This window comes from Cucurbita pepo, chromosome LG08 (genome assembly GCF_002806865.2).
Source record: "Cucurbita pepo subsp. pepo cultivar mu-cu-16 chromosome LG08, ASM280686v2, whole genome shotgun sequence".
Lineage (NCBI taxonomy): Eukaryota > Viridiplantae > Streptophyta > Magnoliopsida > Cucurbitales > Cucurbitaceae > Cucurbita > Cucurbita pepo.
The window spans coordinates 7,770,068-7,795,541 of NC_036645.1; the positions used below are offsets into that span (position 1 = coordinate 7,770,068).

A 25,474-nucleotide genomic window follows, 5' to 3' on the forward strand; every position below is an offset into this window, starting at 1 on the left:
GTTGAATGAAATAATAACATTTATTTTAAGAGAAATTGAAAAATACAGGCGATAATTAAATACTATACATAAAAATAAAATTTAAAATTTAGCTTATATTTTAACATTATAAGTGATTTAAATTCTATAATGTAAAAATCATCTTATTATTTTTTTTATTATAAAATCTAAAAATTAAATTTATTACCCTATTATTATAAAATTATTTCTTAAATAATTTATCTACCAGCCTCCTCAACCACCATTAATATTCATACCTAAAGAGAGAGAGAGAGAGCTTTCATAACCTTCTATAAATTTCTAAGCACAATCCCAAGGCCGCAGCTCCTCAAATTTTCCGGCTGATTTATCCACATGGAAGATTCCAGAAGCCGCCGGCGAGTTGCCACCGGCACGGAAGCCGCCTGGTGCCGCGCTGTCCCAGGCGGCACCGGCACAGCGGTGCTAGCTCTATCCTCCTCCTCCTCCTCCTCCTCCGCCCCTCCAAATCTCCAACTTCTCCAAAATGCCCTCAACAAACTTCAGAATGCCCATCCTGTCCTCAAATCCAAACTCCATTACAGCCCAATTTCTTCCACTGTTTCCTTCGTCACTTCTCCAACTCCTTCCGTCCAAGTCAAGACGTTTAAAGCTCCAGAAACTTCCAAAATCTTAAATGACCAAAACACCCTTCTCAACAACAATCACCATCACGCCATCTCCATTTCCCCTCTCCAGATTCTCCTCGAACACGAACTCAACGAGAACACCGCCTGGTGTAACCTTCACCACTCCGACCGGGCGGCCGACATGTTCTTCGTTACATTGTACGAGGTAAGCTCCAGCAAATGGGTCGCTGTGTTCCGACTACATGTCGCGGCGTGTGACCGGACCACGGCAGTGTCGCTCCTGGAGGAGCTACTCGTTCTAATGAACGGCGGCGACGGCCGAGATAAAAAAGAGGAAATGGAGTTAGGAATGGAGAACCTTGTTCCTAGAAAGTTGGCGAAGAAGCCATTGTTGACTCGAGGATTGGATATGATCAACTACTCTGTAAACTCATTGAGATTAACGAATCTTAAATTTAAAGACGTTAAATCTCCGAGACGATCCCAGGTGGCGAGGCTTCAGATGAACCACAACCAAACCCAGAAGATTCTCTCGGTATGTATTAAAGAATGAGAAACAAAAGTGCAATAAAATTTTATATATATATATAATTGATTACGACTATATAAAATATATTTTAATAAACGAGTATTTTGATAGGAGTGCAAGACGAGAGGTATAAAATTGAGTTCGGCAATGGTGGCGGCGGGGTTGGCGGCGGCGCACAGCTCCGGTGGGCACAGCAACCACCGCCATCAACGGAAGTACGGAGTGATAACGCTTATAGATTGCCGGCGGTTTCTGGAGCCACCACTGTCAACCCACCATTTCGGTACATTTTATTTTGGTTTCTTAAATAAAACCCTAATTTTCAACTATTTATTTCCATTTTGAAATGTTTTTGAAGAAGCATGGCTTGGTGTTGGGTATTCCTTGCCCTTTTTGGGATATCTCGGTGCCTAGGGGTATTAATGACTAATTGAATCTATGTTTAATTATTAAAAGGACTATTTATTAACGCATTTCCCCTTTTTGGTAGTTTTGTATATGTTTGGAAGAATTATTATATTATTAGAACGTGACTTGGTTTAAACTATTTTTAAAAAATTATAACAAAAAGACTAAAACACCCTTGGGACTTTCAGGGTTTTACCATGCTGCCATTCTGAACTCCTACACGGTAAGAGGAGGAGAAGACCTGTGGGAGCTTGCAGGGAAAATATCGTCGACATTGGAGGCTTCCAAGAACTCAAATAAGCACTTCACCGACATGTCGGACCTGAACTTTCTGTTGTGTCGAGCCATCGAGAATCCAAGTCTCACTTCGTCGGGGGCGATGAGGACGTCGTTGATGACGGTGTTTGAGGACACGGTGATCGACAACTCGGGTAGAATGCGGGAGGAGATTGGTGTTAATGACTACATGGGATGCGCCTCCATCCATGGAATCGGCCCCTCCATCGCCGTGTTCGATACTATCCGAGATGGGCAGCTGGACTGTGTGTGTGTTTATCCAGCTCCATTGCACTCTAGGGAGCAAATGGAAGCTTTGGTTGAGAACATGAAAAGGTCTCTTCTCCTTAAAGAATGAATAATGGTTTGCTTCCGTTTTGTTTTTGTATTTCATCCGTGCATTTTTTTTTAATTAAAAAAAAAAAAAAAAAAAAAAACTAATACGGTTCTGGTTCTAGGTTAAATTTGTTTCACTCCTCTCGGGAATAGAGAATCATGTTCGATTCAATTGGACAAGTTAATAATTATAGTCACGAGGGTAGGAAATTAGCCCCACCATGTGTCGCAGTCGTACTTTTTTAACCGTCAAGGTCACCATCTAAGCGTTTCAACCTCAACTTGGTAGGTCTTGGTCTCTTTTTGGTAGTCGGTGGTTCGCCCAAACTTAATTAGTATATTTATAATTTTTTTTAAGTCCTAAGTAAGAGTGAAGGCTTTTAAAGATTAAAATTAATACATTTAATTACGTGGAAAGTTTGTAAGGTAAAAATGGATGTATATTAACAAGATAGGAGTTAATGACCCGTACACATAATTAAGAAACGACATGTCACGCGCCTATGTGTACCCTAATCCGACGTCGTATTGTGGATCTAAATCCTCTTCTTCTGTGGAGTGAACATCGTCTTCTCTTCTTCGAAATATCAGATTTCTCATGGCGGCAGTGCTCTGTACTCACACTGACGCCGCCTCCGAAATGTCGGATCCTCCTGCCGGTGAGTCCAAGTCCCGCCCCGTCGGCGGCACCGAGTACAGCTGGTGCCGCGCCGCCCCCGGCGGCACTGGCACCACTGTCCTCGGCCTCCTCCTCTCAAAACCTCCCGATCTTCCCAATCTCCAATCCACTCTCCACTCTCTCCAAAACCTCCACCCGATTCTCCGCTCCAAAATCCACTACGATCCTTCCCGACGAGACTTCTCTTTCCTCACTCCTCCTTCTCCGCTACTCCACCTCCAGATCCTCGACCTCACAGCCGCCGCACGCGCCATCGCTTCTCATCCCGATGCCGACGATCCTTCCGTCTCCGATTTCCACAAGATCCTCGAGCACGAGATCAACATCACCACGTGGCTCGATCCGAACTATCCATCGTACTCTGACACCGACGTGATGTTCGCCTCTGTTTACACCATCAACGACGGCCAATGGGCGGTTTTCCTCCGCCTCCACACGGCAGTCTGTGACCGGACCGCCGCCACAGCCCTGTTGCGAGAGCTGCTTGCGGCGGCGAGCGGAGAAAACGAGGGCGGAGAATTCGAAATTGGGGATCATGGAGAGATTGGACTAGGGATCGAGGATTTAATCCCCAACGGAAAAGCGAATAAGCCTCTTTGGGCGCGTGGATTAGACATGCTTGGCTACTCGTTGAATTCGTTTCGGCTGGCGAATTTGGAGTTCAAAGATGCGAATTCTCCGAGATTTTCTCAGATGATTCGGTTGAAGATGAACTCCGATACCACCGAGAAACTTCTTGCTGTGAGTCCTTTTTTTTCTTGAGTTTTATTTATTTATTTTTATTTCCTATTGATTTAATTTCCAAAATTTCAAAATTATCGAATAAATATTTTAATTTTGTATTTAAAGCTCTTTATTTACATAAATTTCTTAAAAAATCCAATAACCCACTGATCGTAAAATTAAAAAATAAAAAACCATATCCACAATATTAAAATTTTATTTTAATTTCGTTTGTTTTCTTAATATATAATTTTAATTTGTTTGCTTTTTAGTTTTTAATTCGTATCCATATCAATAATGATAGTGGGAATGGGACCCACTCCCTTATCTCAAAGCCAATCATATTTTTCTTTCTATCTAAGAAAGGAGGGATATTCTTTTACCATTTAATATATTCTTTTTATTTTCATTTTCTTGCTAAAATATATTTTAAACATTAGCATTTGTTCAATTTAGTTCATATTAATACTTTTTTTTAATCTAATTCGTCATTATTAGTGAATATTAAAATGTTAGGTGATAATAATATTATAACTAATTTACTTTTAAAATTTAAAAACTAATTAATTAATTAGATTTAAATTTAAATTTTATATCTATTATTAAGTTAAATTTAAAACAAATAACATAAATTTTATACTAAATTTGTAATTTAATCCTTAAATTTATATTTTTAAGATTTTATTATTTTTTAAAGAAGTATTATCTCTAATTATTGTTCTTCTAAAGAGAAGCAGGGTTTGTTATTGTACGGTAAGGTGTAGAGAGTCCGTTTCGGTACTGCGACGTGTCGTCACAGTCACTGTCGTTTGGCTTTGCTTTTGATTATGGAGAGTGGGGACGACAAATCGTCTCCAAATAATAATTTTTTATTTTCTATTGAAAAAAAGACTGCACTGATTTAATAGCAATATCTTCCACTTTGGACTTTATGATATGCTTCCATAACAAATGGCACGTTCATATTGGTTGATTTTATTGGCTCTATAGAATAATTTCTTCATTTTTTTTTTTAATTTTAAAGAAATAAATTTTCTTATTTTTTTTAATGTCATTAATTAATTGAATGGCTGTGATTGATACGAATATTTGAAGGGATGCAAATTGAGAGGCATTAAGGTGTGTGGAGCTCTGGCAGCTGCTGGATTGATTGCCACTCGTTGTTCTAAAGACCTTCCCCTTTACCACAAGGAGAAATATGGGGTTGTTACCTTAAACGACTGTCGTTCTCTCCTTAATCCTCCCCTCACGACCCACCATCTAGGTAAATTCGACTCGCTCGGTCGTTTTTTAACGAACCGTGGTCTAAGTTTTTGGGTTCAGTGATGTGATTTGAGTACTCATCGTGTAGAAAACGAACCAAATCGAACCAACCCATTGATACTCATTGGGTTATTGTGGTTTCAGGATTCTATCACTCGGCTATTTTAAACACGCATGACATATCAGCTGAAGACACTCTATGGGAGGTGGCAAAGCGATGCTATTTTGCCTTTTCAAATGCCAAAGACAACAACAAGCATTTCTCAGACATGTCTGACTTGAACTTCCTCATGTGTAAAGCCATTGAAAATCCTGGCCTCACTCCATCCTCGTCCATGAGAACGGCCTTGATCTCGGTGTTTGAGGATCCCATCTTTGAAGCTTTCAGTCCTGCACAGGAATACCTCGGCTTACATGACTATATTGGTTGTGCCTCTGCGCACGGCGTTGGGCCATCGATCGCCTTCTTCGACATGATTCGCGATGGTCAGTTGGATTGTGCTTGTGTGTACCCGTTTCCTTTGTTCTCTCGAGATCAAATGAACCAAATTGTTGATGAGATGAAGAAAATTTTGGTGGGTGCTGTAGAAGTAGTTGAAGGATAAAAATTTAGCTTCGGTTTTACAAATGTCGTGTGTGTCCCTTTTTTGTGTAATCTAATGATTCACAATGGACTCGTCTACTTCATCAATAGAAAATAAATTTTGAATTTTTCTAAGTAACTAAGAAGTGACAACAGTGACTATATCCAAATATATGACTAATTGAGTGCCAACACGTTACAATGTTGTCCTTAAGAAGGGTACCTTATCCTTTCGAGTACAAGAAGGTCTAGTCGACTCCTACCAACACGGTTTACCTTTTCGTAAGTAGGACATTAACCCAATTTGAGAAAGAAGCTAACTTTTTCTATTTTTTGTTATTGAACTCGAGAAAGAAACAATCAACATGGTGCTTTATTGTATATGATACTCGATCTTACACATCTTCCCACGATGATTTTAGAGTTTAGGGTTTAGGGTTATATTTAAAATCTATAACCCAGAAGTATATTTTTAAAACAATGCTTGCACGTTTACGATTACGATGTGTTTTTCCTATTTGACTTTCTATTAAACTCCCTAATTTTCAGACCACGAGCTAAATGCATCTGAAACCCGACTCAAACGAACTCATGAACATGTTCCCCAAAGTGAAAGCTACCACGATTAGCTTCAATAGTATTCAAAATCTCTTGAAAAGCAAAAACATTGCAAGGAACCACGAGACCACTTCTTTGATCGAACCCAAACTCGTTGTAGGCTTTATCCAACACCATCTTGAAGAGTGGATGACAAAGAAACTTAGTCGGTACCACAAATCTCCGAAATTCTTCTCCGACATACAAAACCACACACCCTCTCGGCGTCGTGTTTCGACCACTGCTTGCTGCCATCTTTGATGCTAGTATACATTTCCCGGGTCGATGCTTGTTCGTCTTAACCAATTTCTTCAAACTCGGTATCCTTTTCTTCAACATCTCTTTAGAAATGCAAAGAAAATAGAGAAAAAGAGAGTCTTGAAGGGAGGGGAAGAAGAAGAGGGAGTTTATACTTTATAGGGAAAGCTAGAAGAGAATGGAGAACAAAAAACTTCCCACTCTCGTTGACTTTTTAGTTTAATAATCTAGGTTTGACTTTTTTTAGTGATTAAATTGAATTAAGTAGAGTTTTAAACACTAAAAAAGAGATAATTATTCACCCTTCTACACACATACTTTTGAAACTTTTCTTTGATACCAATAGTTAATTATGAACGTGTAACGATGCAGAGTTAAAATCTATATATTCTTTAATAATCGTTCACTTTTTTTTTTTTTTTTTAGGTTATTGATGATATTATATCAACTGATCTTCCTTACAAGTTTACTCAGTATCATAAACAATATATGTCACATCATATATTGATTGATCGAAAATTTATAATCTTGAGCCACATGTAGAGTTGCAATTAGATATTCTAGCTAATTCAATTGTCATAAATTTTTGGCTAAAATTTCACCTTGAAATTAAATGTGTGGTTTGACTTTATACTTTGTTTTAAATTTTATATTTCTCAATTTGATTTATCAAATTATAAGGATTAATTATAATTTTTAAAATATTTATATAGAAAATATATAATTTAAATTATATTATATTATAGTAATAAGCTCCAACTCCACCAATGAATGCATGGCTAATGCTTTATTCACAAATATTTATAAATTTAGTGGAAAGCATGGGCCTTGTTGATTATTTAAAAACTAATTTTTTTTTAATTTATTTTTTACAAATATTTTCAATTTTTAAATCAATTTTTTAAAATTAAAAAACGAAAATTTTATTTTTAAAATTTAGAATTTGGATAAAGTTTTTTAAAATTAATTTAAGAGAGGATTTTTGAGATAATGGGCCTTTTTTTGAAGCATTGGCCCATCCTATCCTTTTTAAGCCATAAATTTTTGTCTTTTCTTAGAATCTCTACAAAAATAAAAAAATTAAAAAAAATCCTTCAAAATTGTGACTATTTAACACCACACCCACCATTCCATTCGCGAACCATTTTCGTTCTCTTCCCGGGTCGAGAAGGTGGATCAAAGAAAGGTAGCTAGCTTCTCTCATGACGATTGGCAGCTTGTGTAGTGGTCGACCTTCCTACCAGGGTGTCTCTTTAGTCGAAGAGCCTATTTACTAATACTAGTAAGGGTGCAAAAATATCATTAGATGCTTATTCGTAGTCGACAAAACCCATTAATTAAATTACATTGATATTAATTTCTATAAAAAAAAAAAACATCGAATAATGACAAAGCATTTGATTGGCATCACCAAGGGGTAGATGATCATCACGTGAAAGTTTACCTAATTATGATTAATTATAGTTTGCTTGAATTTGAGTGTAATCAAACGAGTAATTGAGTAATATTCAACCTTTTTCCTTACGGTTAATTATTGAATAATATTTTAAAATATTAACCGATTAGAATATATTTTATATTATAAATAATTAAAATATCTTTTAACATAATTTAATTAATTATTTTTTAAAGAAAATTAGAGGTTAAAACTTATCTTCAATTATTGATTGAGACACTCTAATTTTGAAATCCACTCAATAATTATTAAGGAAGACAACAAAAATTAAATTAAAAAAAAAGTCGAAATCAAATAATTGGTTTATGTTTAATGGAGAAATTGAAAAACATAGGATGTAGATTGACGAGGATTTGATGAGATGGAGGGATGTGATGTGACGTGGAGGTGGGAAATTGGTGGACCTTGATGCAGGTGATCTCGCCCCCTACAGTTTTGTCAATCCTATAAATTCAGATAAGACATCGCTGTAAGACAGGTTGTAGGACCTGGTGGCCACGTCGGATTGGTCCGGTTTTTTTTTATTGCTTTCATCTCCTTCTGTCACCACCTGTCATTTTACCTCTCTATAAATTTATTTATTCTAATTACTAAAATTAAATATGTAAAATAACACTTTATTTCTTATTATTATTTTCATTTTCAACGTTTCAATTTATTTATTATTATTTTTTTTTTGTAATACTAAGTTTCTAACTATTGTTTTTTATTTGGATCTAGTCAACTATCTTTTTTCTTTAATTTTTAATAATTTGAAAAATTTTGCATTTGTGATTAAAATGTCACGGGCTGTTTTTTAAAAATTAAACATAAATTTATAAAAAATTAAAAGTTAAAAAGATTAGGAGGTCTCTTAAGGTCGGGTACTTAAGTCGAGTCATAGAGAACAAGCATCTCATAAAAATATTTTTAAAATAAAATATTAATAACATCCATAAAAATCTATCTTTTTTAATTTTACTATTATTATTAAAAAATTTAAAAATTTAAAATTTAAGAATATTTTATTAATTTAGTTAATAGTAAAATAAATGAGGTTTGAGATGATAATTAATATTTTATTAATAAAAATAGTTTTATAATTAATCTACCAAACAAATTATTAAAATATGGATGACACGTCACAATAACAATACTTTTAAAATTACCATTTAGTCCATTTATTTCCACAAATGCTACACTAACAAGAAGAAATTTCTCGACTTCATAAAAAGAAATAATTATCTGTAATTATTAAACCATACATTAATAAATAATAATTAAATTTTTTTTCTCGATATTAAATTAATATATGAAAAAAAAAAACAATGGAATAAATTTATGATATTTGGTTAGTAATTAGGTCAAATTGTTACTGAAATCAACACCTTCATTAACAAAAGAAAATTTAGATAATAGAATTTGAGGAAGAAGACGAGCAGTAACAGAGTCCTTTTTCCTCTTCGCTTCCAAATCCATGGCTTCTTCATAATTACCAAAATACCCAAATCTCTCTCTCTCTCTCTTCTCTCTCTCTCTCTAGAAACTCCATTATTCCTTCTTCATTTCTTCAACTACCATTCTCTCTCTCTCTCTCTCTCTCTCTGTGCTTGCTTCTTTCTTCCTCCAAAGCCAGCCAATCCAAGAAACAATTAAGAAAAAAAAAGAAAAAAAAGTGATGATACTCACGTCTTACCTGCCCAAGCCCTTTCTTCAATCCAACTCTTCTTCTTTTTGCATACCCAAATCTTGTTTTTCGTAGACTCGAATTAATCTTTGAAAAGGGTTAACGAAATCGAAGACCAATTCCTTTTGATTTTGATTTTCTTTTTGTTTTTTTGTTTTTTTGTTTTTTTGTTTTGGGGTTTCTTTTAAAATGACAGACGTCCTCCAACGATCCCCATCTCACTTCCCTTCTCCTTCAAGTTCTTCCACAGCTAATGATGGTGTGCACACACATCCCCTTATTAACAGTCCCACCATAAACCACTGTGTTCAATTTCATTTGGGTTCTCAGGAAGAACAAGAACAAGAACAAGAACAAGAAGAAAGGGAGGGCGAAGGAGATCAGCTGTCTGTATTGACATTTTTGGTTGCTGCTTTTAGGAAGTCTTTAATTGGGTGTAGAAGTACGAGTAGTGGAAGCGGTAGAGGTGCTATGGAAATTGGATGGCCTTCTAATGTTAGGCATGTTGCCCATGTTACCTTTGATCGCTTCAATGGCTTCCTTGGCTTGCCTGTTGAGTTTGAGCTTGAGGTTCCCAGAAGAGCTCCTAGTGCCAGGTTTATAATCTCTTTAACCCTTTTTCTGTTTTGGATTTCATTTGTTTATGAGCATGATTATGAACTGATGAAGGAAATTCTGTTGTCGTTGGATTTTGATTTTGGGGTTTTCAATGGATATTGCTTTAATTCTCTGTTTCAAATCCTTGCATCTTGAACAATGAACATGTATAGCTCATACACAATAATTCTGAATGATTGGAGAGGGGATCGAAATATTCTTTGTAAGGGTGTGGAAACCTTTGATGTGTTTAAAAAACTTTGAGGGGAAGCCCGAAAGGGACAATATCTGCTAGCGATGGCCTTGGCCTTGAGCTGTTACAAATGGTATGAGAGTCAGACATCGAACAGTGTGCTAGTGAGGACGCTGTGCCTTCAAGAGGGGTGGATTGTGAGATCCCACATTGGTTTGAGAGGAGAATGAAACATTCCTTATAAGGGTGTGGAGAGCAGACACCGGATGGTGCGCTAGTGAGGACGCTCGGCCTCAAAGGGGTAGATTGTGAGATCCCACATCGGTTAGAGAGGAGAATGAAACATTCCTTACAAGGGTGTGGAGAGCTAGACACCAGATGGTGTGCTAGTGAGGTCGCTGGGCCTCCTAGGAGGGTGGATTGTGAGATCCCATGTCGTTTGGAGAGGAGAATGAAACATTCCTTACGTAGGTGTGGTGAGCTAGACATCGGATGGTGTACTAGTGAGAACACTGGGCCTCCAAGAGGGGTGGACTGTGAGATCCCACATTGGTTAGAGAGGGGAATGAAACATTCTTTATAAGGGTGTGGAGAGTCAGACATCGGATGGTGTGCTAGTGAGGACGCTGAGCCTCCAAGGGGGGTGGATTGTGAGATCCCACATCGGTTGGAGAGGAGAATGAAACATTCCTTACAAGGGTGTGGAGAGCTAGACACTGGATGGTATGCTAGTGAGGATGTTGGGCCTCCAAGGGGGTGGATTGTGAGATCCCACATCGGTTCGAGAGGGGAGCGAAGCATTCCTTATAAGGGTGTGGGAACCTCTCCCTAACAGACACGTTTTAAAATTGTGAGCTGACTGCGATCTTTTATCTGCAGTGCAAATGTTTTTGGCGTTTCTACGGAGTCGATGCAGCTTTCCTTCGATTCGAGAGGAAACAGCGTCCCCACGATTCTTCTATTAATGCAGAAACATTTGTATACACAAGGAGGCCTGGAGGTATCTGAATGTTCTTGCTTTTCTTTATACACGATATGCTGTCGTTGGACGATTTCGGGTAGAAACTTATGGATTTAAACCTGCAGGCAGAAGGAATTTTCAGGATTACTGCTGGAAACAGCCAAGAGGAATTCGTTCGGGACCAGTTAAATCGAGGAGTCGTGCCCGATGGTGTCGATGTGCACTGCTTGGCAGGTCTTATTAAGGTACTACACATGCTTTGATTATGTTATGCCTCTTATACAGTCATCTTGTCTCTTAGAATCAGCCTGGTTTTCGAGAACTGAAATGATTTTGCGTTTATTATAGGCCTGGTTTCGAGAACTTCCGACGGGCGTGTTGGATTCGCTCTCACCCGAACAGGTGATGGAGGCACAGACCGAAGAAGAATGTGCTGATCTAGCAAGACTCCTTCCCCATACGGAAGCTGCGCTGCTCGATTGGGCTGTGAACCTAATGGCCGATGTTGTACAGTTCGAACATCAGAACAAGATGAATGCTCGGAACGTCGCAATGGTTTTTGCACCGAACATGACTCAAGTAAGGGATATTCTTTGATTGTATTTGTGTACTTGGGTCGAGTCGAGTCGAGGCTCTGATTTTTTCTCGGGATGATCGTATCAAAAGATCGTTCGACTTGAAGTGTAATAGTTTTGATCTATTCTTGCAGATGGCAGATCCATTAACTGCTTTGATGTATGCTGTTAAAGTGATGAACTTCCTCAAGACTCTGATTGAAAAGACACTGAAGGACCGAGAGGATTCGGTCGTTGAATCCGCTCCTGTTTTACGTATGAATCCGTCGGATGAGGACGGGCACGAAAGTGCATCACGGTTGTACCAAGACGAACAAAATGAGGTCGGGAACGAGGAAGCTGAAGCTGAACAAGTATTTGTAGCTGAAGAACCTGCTCCTGAGAGCCCCAGTGTAGATAGTTGTACAGCTAAAACGGGGTCACAAAATCTTCTGACTTCCATCGAAAACGTCTGCCCCTGCGAAATCGTATCGGAAATGAACTCATTGGTGAATAAAGAACCGGAGACTGTTCTCGCAAACCAAGTTGGGATACCTCAAAGTTGTCGAAGGAGTAGCCTCGATCGATCGGGGAGTATGATTCTGAAGAAAGGCAGCAGGAAGGCGAATGATCAGCCAGTGAAGGTTCACACAACAGGTGCTGGTGCACAAAGAGGCAAGAAAGGTGGTGTTGTCGGTCGGTTGAACTCGAGGACAGAGCTAGCTGAAGCTTGGCGTTGAACGAACCGAACCGAACCGAACTGAACCGTCATGTATGGTTCTGTGTCTTTCATTTTATGCAGGTGGGGGAGTGGTGATAACTGTTTAAATATGACCTTTTGATTTTGTTGGTGTTGAGATATGGTGTGTATGAGTTTATCTATACATTCAAATGTGCTTCTGCTTGCAATTCCTTGTCCCTGTATTGTTGACACCCTAACTAACATATTCTTTTCTTCACTTTTTCTCTGTTCTCATATTCTTCAGTTCGGTTTTCGTTTTTTAGAAATATAAAGCTACAAATATAGTTCGATCCAGATAAATTTTGTTCGACTTTATTCGATTTAGTGATTGAGTTGGGTCGAACAGTTGATATGATCTTCAAATATATCAATTACGACTCAGAATCTGAGCTAATCTACTCTGTTAAATTATGAATGGTACGAGGACGTGGACTACAAACAAGAAATTTATCAATTTTATGTATTACCCAGAATTTATTATAGAAAAATTATCATAATTCTTTTTTTTAATTCTTTGTCATGAATTTTTCTTAGTAAATATTACAAAAAAAAAAAAAGTTCCAAGGAAAAACAGGCAAACAATCCGGACGCCATTCCCGGGCCGTTGACGGTTAATAAAAGAAAGTCATTCGTGGTTGGTCGTTAACGAAATTTGAACCAGTAGATTGTCTCCACGTGTCACAGTAACTGTTCCACTTGGAAGAGAATAAAATACCCAAGGCGATGAATTTGTTTCTTGTTTCTGTTTTCTGCAACTTCGAAAAAGAAAAAAAAAAAAGGAAAAAAAAGGAAAGAAAAAAAAAAAAAAAAAAAAAANCAGAGATGGAGGAGCTACCGGTGGTGCAGGTTCCCGGTTTCCGGCTGTAGACGTGGACAGAGAATTACATCCCGGCCATAACCAGCACGTAGCGGTCGATCCCATTTCCTCTCAAGTTGCTGCATCTGTGGAAGATAAGGTAAAATTTTAAATTTATTTAGATTTTTTTTCTTTTAAAAAAGTAATTTAATTTTAAAAATAATTATTTTTAAAAACATTATAAACTGAAATAAATAATTTGTGGAAAATCTGACAGGAGCAGGCGAAGAGGAAAGCAACTGTGGAAGAAGAAAGAAAGCAGGCGAAGAAGAAGGATACAATGCAGACATTGAAGACGACGTTCATCGTCTCCGGCGTCGTCGCCGCCGTGGCGGTGGCGGCCTTCGTCGTTGTTAAGAAATTACGACAAAACTGATTCTCTTCTCCCTCAACTTTGCTCCTCCCTGTGTTCTCCAATTTTTTTATTTTTTCCTTTTTTATTTTTTATTTTTTTTATTTTTTTTTCATTTTTAGATTAATTTAATAAAAATTTCCATAATTTATCTTTAAAATACTTCCAATTTAAAAAATAATTCAAAAATATTTTTAGTATTAATAATATATTTAAAAGAATATTCATGAANGTATTTTTGTATTTTTTATTTTATTTTTTGCTGTGTGTTTATTACGTGGAAAATGTGATGTTGAGAAAAAATTTGATATTTTATTTTATAATATATATTTTTTTTACATAAATTAACTCATCATAACTATGGTTACTCTCTAATTTAAATTGATTTAAACTAAATTATTATAATTTTAACTAAATGACGATATAGAATTTCCTTTTGGAGATCTGAAATGTTATATAATTTTTTAAATAAATAAATAAATAATGTTTTGAAGCAAAAATACAAAAATTAATTTTTAAACTTCAGGATAAGATTGTTAAATTTCAATATCTTTTTATCATCAAATTATTGGAAAAATAAATTTTTATCTGTAATTTGATTGGTTGGATTGATCTTCAATAAGGTTTTTTTTTAAAAAAAAAAAAATTAATTTACGTTTTTTTTGCTAATTTTTTATTTAGGAAAAAGAAAATGATAATGAAATTCTGAAACTGATCGTGTGAGCGTATGTCGACCGTTGGATGAAGGAAGATGATCTTTGATATCAGAGTGGGAGCTCATCTCTCGCTTGATCTCCCTATAAATACCTCTATTCTCGTTGCACGCACTCATCTCGTAACTTCAATTTTGCCGCTTTCAAAAGCCCGCGCTCTTTTTCTTCTCCGTCGATCGATTCGATTTCCATTTTTGAGGAACTCTGCAATCGCTAAAATCAGGTATTGTAGTTCAGTTGTTTTGATTCTTCGATCGTGTATTTTGAAATTTCTCCTCATTTTGTGGATCGATTTGTTAGATTCAAGTGCATGATGAAATTCCACTGATTATTCACTTGGCTCGTCGTGTTTGTAGCCAATGAGATTTGGATTAGCTTGTTTAGAGTTACTTTATGCGTAGATTGTGTATAGTTTGAGTCGGCAGGACCTGAATTCGATTCGCTAATTAGTTCCTGATTTGTTCCTTTAATATGGTAGAGAATTAGAAGTGAGAACACCGTAGTAAGAGGAGATCGCTTATTAGGTTCCTGATTTGTTCCTTTAATGTGGTAGAGAATTAGAAGTGAGAATACCGTAGTAAGAGGAGAATTTTTGGATAGTCTCGAAGCTAAAATAAGAGCTATTGAATCAAAATAATCCGCATCGCAGTGACCATCGCGTATATTCTTACTGTTATAATTATTTCTGCTTTCCAAATGTCGTGAACGAGTGTCACTGACATTTCATAAATGAAGAAATTGTTATAATTATTTCTGCTAAAATAAGAGCTATTGAATCAAAATAATCCGCACCGCAGTGACCATCGTGTATATTCTTACTGTTATAATTATTTCTGCTTTCCAAATTTCGTGAACGAGTGTCACTGACATTTGATAAATGAAGTAATTGTTTGTAATGAAGAAGAAAAGCACTCGTGAAATGGTGTCTGCTAGTTATGTAGACACCGCTTGAAACTTTTTATTGATTTGGTATTAATGCCAAACAAATTTAAGCATGGCTGTGATGGTTAAACTTGATAGTTTGCTTTTTATTAAATGTTTTCCCTCTCTGAAAGACATCTTCCTGATTCTATAGATGGATACTTCAAACCCTTCAGTTTTTGTCAACGCTGAGCTTTTACGCCTGTATGTTGGAAGAAGAGTTCGGGCAGTGATTCAGGTACAGTCTGAAGGCAACGGAGTCATATATAGTAAATCGACAGATAACAATCAGATTGTTGTGAAAGGCTCCCCACCCTTTCCCCTTTCGAAGTTTGTTGAGGTCATTGGAATTGCTGATACTGACAAATCCATACGAGCTGATGTTTGGACCAATTTTGGCGACTCATTCGGTATGATCCCTTCTTGAGCTATCCTTATTCTGGAATAACATTTGAACCAATTTAGCATAATTCCCCTGTACATGTCATCTGAAGTTAATTTATGTTCTTTGAATTGGCTGAAGAGAGGACCGTTAATCAGTTTTTTGCTAATAATTGATTTTGCCAAAAACAGAATTGAGGAATGAATTGACATTTATAAATGAGATTAACTTAATCTAGCTTTTGAGATTTCTAGAGCATAAGATAGCTAGATCATAAGTTTGTAATCTGGATTATTCCCACTGTGAAATTTAATCAGTATTTGATGTTCATTCTGTATCAAGTTGAATTCAAATCAATCCACGTTAATTAGCTCATATATTACACTTCATTTTTTTTTTCTTCACTTTAGACGATGAACCTCAGATAGATCTGCTTGAAATATATGCTCAAGTTACTTATAGAATCCTCTTTGGATTATATTTGAACATTGTTTGAATCTGGGTGTGTTATTGAATTTTTATGAACTATCAGATCAAGTAGCATTCTGAATTCTTTGTTAAACTCTATTTGCAGATACATCTACCTTCAATAAACTATGTCAGCTTGCTAATGGGGAATTCAAACCCTTGTTTATCTGATACTCAAGCTAGACATTCTTTGGTAAGAAAGCTCAACCTCTACCGTCACCTCTCGTGGCACGCTAAGTCGCCGATGTTTCTTCATGTTCTTCCAAAGCTTCTGAGAGATCTATCTCTCATACGGTATAAAATGCTTCAGGTAATGGATATATGAGATTTGAGTATGCAATTAATGTTTGTGTTAGTATATAGTGTAATGAACACTGCTTCAAAATATTAATCAAGAAGCTATTTTGATCACTTTTGGCCGTGGCAGTTTTAGGTTATTGTAAGCCTTTCTGAATATGCCAATACACTGCTAACCCGAAAACCAAAATGCTATTTCCTTGCCTCAATTTACAGGAACCTTAAGCTTAAATAGTAAAGTTTGTAAGCGCTTTCCCTTTCCCTATCCTTTATGATATAAACTATAATAATTGAGCCCAAAAAAATTATGATCAAACTTGTTTTTCAACTCCTTTAAATGCAATTCGATATCTACACATCACATAAATGTTATATTCAAATTAAGAAATGAGTGATTTATTAAATGTGAGATCTGCTCATCCAGAAATTGTTCAAATTTTTATTGTGTTTTATTGTGAAATCTCACACCAGTTGGAGATAGGAAACAGTAGGAAACAATTTTTATTGTGAGATCTCACATCAATTGGAGATGAACATTTTTTGTAAGGGCGTAGAAATTTCTCTCTAACAGACGTTTTAAAATTGTGAGACTAAATTGATAAAAATATCAATTAGCAGTGACCTTTCACTATTTCATTAGCAGTGACCTTTCACTATTTCTTTAGCAGTGACCTTTCACTATTTCAAATGAGTATTAGAGCCATGACACTGGGGTGTGCTAGCGACCAAAAGGGATGAGTTGTGAGATCCCACGTTGGTTGGAGGGGGAACAAGCATTTCTTACGAGGGTGTGAAATCCTCTCCTTTCAAAACCATGAGACCGACGGCGACTAACGAGCAAGAGCAAAAAATATATGTTAGCGGTGTCTTCGATTATTACACTAAAATCCTATTTTAGAATTTTTTTTGGTTTTTTTGTATTTTAAAATTATGCTCGGTTTCTCAACATTTCTCATAGAACAAAATAAGAAAACATACTAAAAAAATCATAATTTAATGAACCTCATAAACATTAATAAGCATCATATATATATATATATATATATAGAGAGAGAGAGAGAGAGAGAGAGGTTAACACGATATTAAAAATTACTCTTAAAAAAATACAATAATAAAATCATCATGGTGTTAAGATGAAGAATTAGGCTAAACTAATAATACACAAATAATTAATACATTACCAACAAAACGCACACAGGCCCTAAAACTGAAGTCAAATAAAATGAATGAGGGAAATCTTGATTTCTCCTCCTCCCCTACTAAATAAAAAAACCCTAATAATTCTGAATTTTGGTGAAAATTCAAGAACAAATAGGACACTGAATCAACCCATTTTCATTACACTCACAACATTTCATCGTCTTCTTCTTCGTCTCATCCAAAACCTTACAGCTTCCATTGCAATCCACACACAACACAAACCTCACGCCCCCGCATCCTTCACACCCTCCTCCGCCCGCCGCCCTCGGAATCCCCTCAAACAGAACCTCCAATTTCCCCTCCTCCTCCATTTTCAACACCTCCGCCACCCCTCCGATTAGTCTCCCCTTCACGAAAACCGCCGGAACTTTCACCTCTTTACTGTCTATTAACGCCCTCAGTTCCTCTCTGAAACCGGAATCCATTGATATGTCTCTCTCGATCAAGTGAATGCCGTAAGATTCGACGATCGTTCGAACCTTGTTGCAGTCCTCGAATGTCTTTCTGATTCCTCGAAGTGTCGTCGTGTAGATTACGACGGCGGTTTCGCCGCCGGGTGGGCGACGTTCCTCGAACTCTTTTTTTAGGGCAATGTCCGATTCTTGAAAATGTCTCGCGGCCGCCTTAGATTTCGGCGTCTCTGAAACGATTCTCTTGATTTGTTCTCCTTCTTCGTTTAATTCTTTCTCGTACGACGCTACCAGCTCTGGATCGAATAGTGGACTCAAACTCCTCCGTCTAGCCGAGAAATGGCCCGAATCGCTTCGGAAACTCTGCCTTCTCGCCGAAATCGGCGTATTCTTCACCGGAACACTCAATTTCAGAGCCGATTTGGGAGAAACAACCGACGATTTCGGCGTGTTCTTTCTCGGACTGTTATCCTTCCCGACGCCATTGACTCTGCCTCGATTCTCCTTCCCGACGGACCTAATCGCCTTCTTCGGAGTACCAATTTGATTAAAGAACTTCAACGGACTTCTTCGATCCAAATCGACCAATCCGCGAAGAAACACTCTAGTTTTAGGGCTTTTTTTGCCCCGATTTGCCATCGGAATTCCTTCTTCAAGGCCATCCATAAGCTCCCAAGTGTTAATCACTTCTAATTCTTCGCGAGGAGGCGATATCTTCGTCGCCTCTGCAACTAAATCCTTCGATTTCTGATCAGCGTCGAGATTGAGAACGCCGTAAGTGCTGGAAGTTAAAGAGACGACGTGGTTGAGATACTCGCTGCCATTGTTGACGACGATGTTCCTCTGAAGGTCCTTCCGGTGGAGCTTTGAAGAGACGCACCCCATTGATAGCTCTTCTTCTTCTTCGATTTTCTCGGAGCTTTTTAAGTGAAGAACAGAAGTTGCAAATGCGAAGAGATTTAGTGGATGAGTTTTTCAGTTATTATTATTTTTTTTTATTATTATTTTTTTTTTGAATGGTAACCGTTACTACATTGTCTATACGGGCCCCAACGGTCGAAAATTTCGAATGGGAATTCTTGTTCTTCGGGAATTTTCCTCTCTTCGAAATTTGCCCCATATTTTTTTATAATATGATTTCAACCCCCACTTTTTCCCACTATTGCAGCCCTTTTTTCCTCTCTCTAATTTTTTTAATTTTTGTTTTGTTTTGTTTTTTTTATAATAATGTTCATTTGGTCTTTTCTTCAATTAAAATTATTAATAAAATTTATTTCCTTTCAATTTAAATTTAAATTTAAATTAATATACATTAAGGACTTGTTATTTATTGTCAGCATTACTTTTGTAAAGTTCGAGAATTAAATTTTCATAACTTACTAAAAAAGAAAAAAAAAGAATATTTATTATTACTATTTACTTAATCTAAACTCCCCTATTTAGATATTGACTTCAAAATGTAACCATAAATAAACATAAGATTCAATTAATTAAAATAGTACTATAATATGAAAAAAATGTAACATGTATTTAATTATCAGCGACTTGGGGAGGTCAAGACGGGATTTTTTATTAAAATTTATGTAATATAATTCAAATAAGTTGGAAAATATCTTGAAAATGACAAAAAAAAAAAAAAGATTTGAAAACGATGGTTTAATTAAAGACTGCTTTCCGATTACGGCAATTATTAGATAGCGAACTTTTTGGTAGAATTTGAATATATATATATAAAAAATTATTATCTTAACAAAATTATTACAAAATAAAAATATACAGAAATTAAATAGTTAAATAATTATTATTTTTAATTGTACCCATTTTTTTTCATGGGTTTTAACTTTCTTAAAAGAATATTTCTCTTTAGCAATATTAAAAAAAAAAAAAATAAATAAATTATTTGTATTAGTTTTTAAATTTAACTTGAATTTTTTAAATATTTGTTAAAAGTAGATAAATAAAAAAAATATTTATAGGTTCAAATTTAAAAACTAAATAACTTTAAATAAACTTTTTTTTTTTTTTTATTAAAGTTTATTGAATAAAAGTTGTTTTTTATCCCAAAAAAAGGGGAAACAATCACTTTTCATTGGGATGTCCCATTGAAGGCGAGTCCAAATCAAATCATTATAGGTGTTTTTTCATAGGACAAACGCTATGATGTAGGTATTCCACGTGGTCAAATATAATTGGTTTGATTTTTCATAGCCTCATCGATACAATTTGACTTGGTTTTGACGACCCATCGTCATCCTTAACAATTGTCAACTGCGTAAACGATCCGACACATCGTTCTCTCCATAAAACTATTATATTTACAAAATAAATAAAGTAAATAGTGATATTAAGAATTATATTAAATAAAAAAAGTCTTAATGTTCAATGTACATTATAAATTTAATAAAATCGTTTAAATTAAAATTAATTTTTTAAATTATGTTATTTAAATAATTAAAAATGTAACGCGACTTACCTTGATGTAATACCAATTCCATATAATTAATTAAATCACATAAATTCTATTTAAAATATATATATATATATATATATATATATATATATATATATATATATATATATATATAATTAATGTAAGAAGAATTATTATAGCGTCACATGTCATCACACTTTCGTAAAATTATGAGAAATATTAGAAACTTTTATATATATATATAATTTTTTTTAGTTAGGAGAATCACATGGTAGGTTTAACTAAATTGGTACATGAAATTGATTTTTTTTTTAATTTTGTCTTAATTAACATCTCATTTATTTTCTTGTGGAGGTTGGGATCCGATGCACTTGATCTCATTTGAAGATCCTGATGTGTAAAATTCCAACGTAGATCATATGAAATCGAAATGATTTAATAGACAATGACAAAGTAGTGCGTGGTCCGTCCAATTAAACAATATCTTCAATTATTGATTTTGTAGGACCTTACCACTAATTATACTTTGCCATCGTTCATGTTTTCTTTCGAGTCTCGAGTTTTTAGTATTTTATTATTATTATTTAAATAAATAAATAATATATATATATATATATATATATATATATATATATATATATATATATATTCTCACACCATTAAATATATAAATTTAGTGTACATATCCTTATTAAAGTTTGAAATTGTTAGAAAGAAACTTAGTTTCTACTAATTTTTTTTTTTTTTTTTATGAAAATTCAAATTAATAGTAAAAAAAAAAAAAAATTAGGATTTATTGATATTATAAATTTTATTTTTTTTAAGGTTTATAAACTAAATATGAAGCAACACTAAGTTTTAGATAAATTAGTATAATTAATTTAATAATTAATTCATAATGATTGACAAATTAAATGACAAATTTGAGATTTTTAATTTCACTAAAATATAAATATTATATCTAGATCGACACCTGTACGAGAAAAATGGTGATGATCTTAATAATTTTATTCCATCAATCTATTTTATTAATTTTAATATTTTGTTAATTTGTTTTAGGTTTAATCAAAGCACATTTGATTGAATCTCTTACGATAATGTCTAACTGACATGTAAATTAATATAAATCATATTCTAATTTTTATGACTTATAACGATATACATGTCGTCACGATAATGTTTATTCAAGATGTGTTCATAACTATATGTCAATGTCATAAACTCTTTGTGCATATACGTTGTATTTTTTTTTTTATCGTTTTATTCTTGTATTAGCTTGTAATTTAGAGTATGACATTTCGGCAAAATCAAAATCAAAGCGGAGTTAGAGGTTTGATTATACGTTATCCGATTGAGATACAACATATGGAAAATAAATTATAATATTTATATTTTTTTTAGTGAAATTGGAAATCTCAAATTTAATAAAAATTATAATTTAAAAAAAATTAAGGAATTGAATATATTTTGTGTGGATCGTTCTTAAATAAAATAAAAAAAGGGTTTTGATTGGCTGCAGAGCTTACACGACAAGAAGTTTACGTACTTCCATGCCCATAATGGAATCATCAAAATTATTTATCGGAAATCACAAACAATCGATAATTTTCATCTTTAACTACAAAATGTCATTTTGGTCCGTTACGTATTACAGTCCGTCTCACGATTTCAAAATGTGTATTTTAAGGAGAGATTTCCATAATTCACCTTATTTGAAGGTCCAACGTCCTCGTTCGTACACTGTCTAATATCCGGCTCTAATACCACTTGTAACAACCCAAGCCCACTAGTAACAAATATTGTCTGTTTTGGTCTGTTACGTATCACCGTCAACCTCACGATTTTAAAACACATTTGTTATAGAGGTTTTTCTACAATTCATTTCCCTTGAAATCTCAACATCCTTACTGACACATCGTCCAATGTCTGGCTCTAATAACATTTGTAACATCCTAAGCTCACTAGCATATATTGTCCGAATTGCTGTCAGCTTCACAATTTTAAAACGTTGAAGTTAAGGAGATGTTTCATGTCCTTATATGAAATGCTTTACTCTCCTCTCCTAACCGATATGGGATATCACGATCCATCCCTCTTAGAGGTCAACGTCCTCGCTACGATTAGGGTTTAAGGTTTATTTCTAAATTTGTATTTAATTCAATTTTTTTAATTGAAAAAAAAAAATCCTATTATGTCATAAAAATAAAATGAAAATAAAAAATAGGTATAAATTAATAATAATAAAAACCTAATAATATTGATACAAATAATTTTAGATTTGGTTGGTTTCTTCTTACCCTTGAGATGTGTTTTTTTCTCCAACCATTTAGCATTTTTTAATGTAACGATCAAATCTCAATCATTAAAGAAAAAATATTTTTTTAAAAATTAATTTATTTTAAATGTATTTTATTGTCTATATTGAATATTATTAATAATAATTTTTTGTCCTCAATATATATACACAGTGAGATACATTGAAGAGATCCAATCAAATAACAAATCATACAGCTAATTTAATTCTTGATTTTTATTTAAAAAATAAAGCAACTATAATTGAGGAAAAATAAAATAATAATAAAAAAAAGAAAATAAATTGAAAATTTTCAATTAAAAAATTGACCTAAAGTATGTATTAAAAAAATAATCAATTTTGATTTAAAAAAAGCCTCAATAATTCCGTAATCGTTGTAATTAATGCCCTTGCCTCCTTATTAGCCGCTAGCTGGTCTCATTTTTTATACCATATTTGCCCCTCGTTTTATTTTTATTTTTATAATCATATTTAAAAAATACACATATTTTTGGGAGATTAAAAAATTATTAATAATATAATTATTATCTAAAATGGGAACGGTTGGGTTAGATGGACCAAACGTTTAGTAAGTATTAACCAACCTACCAAACCCAAACAACAAATCTAATAATAAATAAAGGCTAAATTATTTGTAAAATTTATTAAGTTTAAAATAATATTATTTCCTTAAATTTTAGATGAAAAATGATAATTATTTTTTAATAAGTCAATAATTAATAAATAAATAAATAAATATATATATATATATATATATTATATTTACATTCACATGCCAACAAAATGAATTAAAAAAAACAATAAATAAATTGTTGGGTTTTGGTACATTCGAGACAGAGGCAAGCTATTTGAATAAGCCACGCCGGGAAATGGAAAAATATTTAAGATTTTTTATTTATTTATTAAAGATTTGAGAAAAAAAAAAAAAAGTTAAAAACTTAAAAAAGATAATTAAATGGGAAAATAAGTAAAATCATTTGCGATTCCATATCAATCCGCTGCCGTTTTGTGCTTTCGCTGTCCGTACCAATTTCACAAGGCAAAGAAAAGAATAGTCAGAAAAATCTCTCCCAATCTCTCTCTCTCTCTCTCTCTCTCTCTCTCTCTGTTGAATCTTCAAAAGACGTCTTCACGACGCGCCACCGAGCTCCATCCAACCGGAAGAATTTTTCTCTGTTTTTTTTTTTCCTTTTTCAATCTGTGTTCTGTGGTTTAGTTCACTCTGTTTTACTATGCCGCAAGTGGATCTGGAAACTCTGGTTTCTGCATGTGCCGGCGGCGGTGCTCACGACCGGAAAATCGCCTGTGAGGAAGCTTTGGCCGATGGCGATAATCGGCAGGAAGATGAGAACAGAGAAGTGACGGAGCAGCCGGAGGTTACTCCGGATGTTCCACCGGAATCGTTTTGGCTTTCGAAGGATGCGGAGTACGATTGGTTAGATCAGAACGCTTTTTACGAGCGGAAAGATTCAACGAAAGGAAGTTCGAATTCGACGAATCTGAATCCTAGTGTGAATCCAGCAACTAATTCGAATTCTCAGCGGTTTTCGTTGAATTTCAAATCGAAGGCCTCGATTCTAGGTCTTCCGAAGCTTCATAAGGCTTTCTTTGTGGATACGAAGAATCGTCGCAATTCGAAATCTGGAAACGCGAGGTTGTTCCCTAAACAATCGGGATCCTCCGGAAAATCGGACTCTGCGCTAGTCGAACCGTCGTCGCCGAAAGTTTCGTGTATGGGGAGAGTGAGATCGAAGCGAGATCGGAGTCGCCAGTGGAAGAATCGCCGCCATCCCTCCGAACCAGCGCCGCCGCAGGAAAAACCAGACAGAAAAGACTCTAAGCGCGGCTTCTTTTCGCCTTTACGGTCTCTTTTCCAAGGTTGGAAAAAACCTCCTGCGGTTAAAATAGCCTCTCCAGTAGCCGGAAACCCGCCGGCAACGAAAGCGTCTGATAAGATCACGCTCAACATCGAAGCACTAACGCCGGAATTTCATCCGAGAAGAAGCGTGGAGATCGAACCACCCGGTTTGGGCGGTGTTAAGCGGTACGCATCGGGAAGGCGGTCGGGATCCTGGGTTGTCGGCGACGGTGAGTAATCGCCCGCCGACGGACTCTGCTACTCTGAGCTTCTCGGTACCTTGTGGCGTGGGATGTCGGCGATTCCATCGGAATTAGGTGGACTAATGGTGGGCCCGCGTTTTTTTGTTCGTATCGTGGACGGATGACGTGGCACTTTGATTTAACCGTCCTCACCTCACTCTCGTGCTTTCACAAGTAAGTAAATTATTTAAACGATCCCTACGGTTTTCCACATGTAATTTTGCCTCTCCTTGCAGTTATTTTTCAATGTCATTTCTTGCATGCAACGGTGCCGTTTTGTAAATACAAATTGTGTGTGATTATTATTTTGGGTTTTCTTTTGGTAATCACCAAATTTTGTGTCCCCTTAATAACTTCTCGAATAATACCTTATATATATATAAGGACTAAACGGCAATTATAAGTAATTGAAGGACTGGACTGCAATTTAATTTATTTCAGTAATTTTATTTTTTCTTACCCACAAAAAAAAAAAAAAAAAAGCTAGAGACAAAACAATGCAGTGCACGAGCCAGGAAGGACCATAGACCATGCAGGGTGAAAATTATTTATTATTTATTTATTAAAATAGGTGTAGAGGTAGAAATTTTATTTTGGCCCT

General features: G+C 35.1%; 7 protein-coding genes across 7 annotated transcripts; 6 read left to right on the forward strand and 1 right to left on the reverse strand.

Moving 5' to 3' along the window:
• Nucleotides 1–343: 343 nt before the first annotated feature.
• Nucleotides 344–2,217, forward strand: LOC111800960. The gene is made up of 3 exons (XM_023684895.1): nt 344–1,143; nt 1,249–1,420; nt 1,734–2,217. Exons 1-3 carry the CDS (start codon nt 355–357, stop codon nt 2,177–2,179), a joined length of 1,407 nt encoding a protein of 468 aa, XP_023540663.1. The 5' UTR covers nt 344–354; the 3' UTR covers nt 2,180–2,217.
• Nucleotides 2,218–2,588: 371 nt separating this feature from the next.
• LOC111801084 lies at nt 2,589–5,540 on the forward strand. Its single transcript, XM_023685055.1, has 3 exons — nt 2,589–3,577; nt 4,655–4,823; nt 4,967–5,540. Exons 1-3 carry the CDS (start codon nt 2,756–2,758, stop codon nt 5,425–5,427), a joined length of 1,452 nt encoding a protein of 483 aa, XP_023540823.1. The 5' UTR covers nt 2,589–2,755; the 3' UTR covers nt 5,428–5,540.
• Nucleotides 5,541–9,121: 3,581 nt separating this feature from the next.
• On the forward strand, nt 9,122–12,648 carry LOC111800627 (rho GTPase-activating protein 5-like). Its single transcript, XM_023684412.1, has 5 exons — nt 9,122–9,978; nt 11,052–11,172; nt 11,259–11,378; nt 11,482–11,712; nt 11,843–12,648. Exons 1-5 carry the CDS (start codon nt 9,572–9,574, stop codon nt 12,425–12,427), a joined length of 1,464 nt encoding a protein of 487 aa, XP_023540180.1. The 5' UTR covers nt 9,122–9,571; the 3' UTR covers nt 12,428–12,648.
• A 191-nt stretch (nt 12,649–12,839) lies between these two features.
• LOC111800168 lies at nt 12,840–13,698 on the forward strand. The gene is made up of 3 exons (XM_023683760.1): nt 12,840–12,846; nt 13,276–13,385; nt 13,503–13,698. Exons 1-3 carry the CDS (start codon nt 12,840–12,842, stop codon nt 13,659–13,661), a joined length of 276 nt encoding a protein of 91 aa, XP_023539528.1. The 3' UTR covers nt 13,662–13,698.
• A 759-nt stretch (nt 13,699–14,457) lies between these two features.
• On the forward strand, nt 14,458–16,532 carry LOC111800658 (replication protein A 14 kDa subunit B-like). Its single transcript, XM_023684456.1, has 3 exons — nt 14,458–14,573; nt 15,426–15,681; nt 16,228–16,532. Exons 2-3 carry the CDS (start codon nt 15,426–15,428, stop codon nt 16,290–16,292), a joined length of 321 nt encoding a protein of 106 aa, XP_023540224.1. The 5' UTR covers nt 14,458–14,573; the 3' UTR covers nt 16,293–16,532.
• A 1,187-nt stretch (nt 16,533–17,719) lies between these two features.
• On the reverse strand, nt 17,720–18,913 carry LOC111800170. Its single transcript, XM_023683761.1, has one exon. It carries the CDS (start codon nt 18,911–18,913, stop codon nt 17,720–17,722), a length of 1,194 nt encoding a protein of 397 aa, XP_023539529.1.
• A 4,829-nt stretch (nt 18,914–23,742) lies between these two features.
• On the forward strand, nt 23,743–25,216 carry LOC111799554. The gene has a single exon (XM_023682913.1). It carries the CDS (start codon nt 24,006–24,008, stop codon nt 24,867–24,869), a length of 864 nt encoding a protein of 287 aa, XP_023538681.1. The 5' UTR covers nt 23,743–24,005; the 3' UTR covers nt 24,870–25,216.
• The last annotated feature ends 258 nt before the right edge of the window (nt 25,217–25,474 follow it).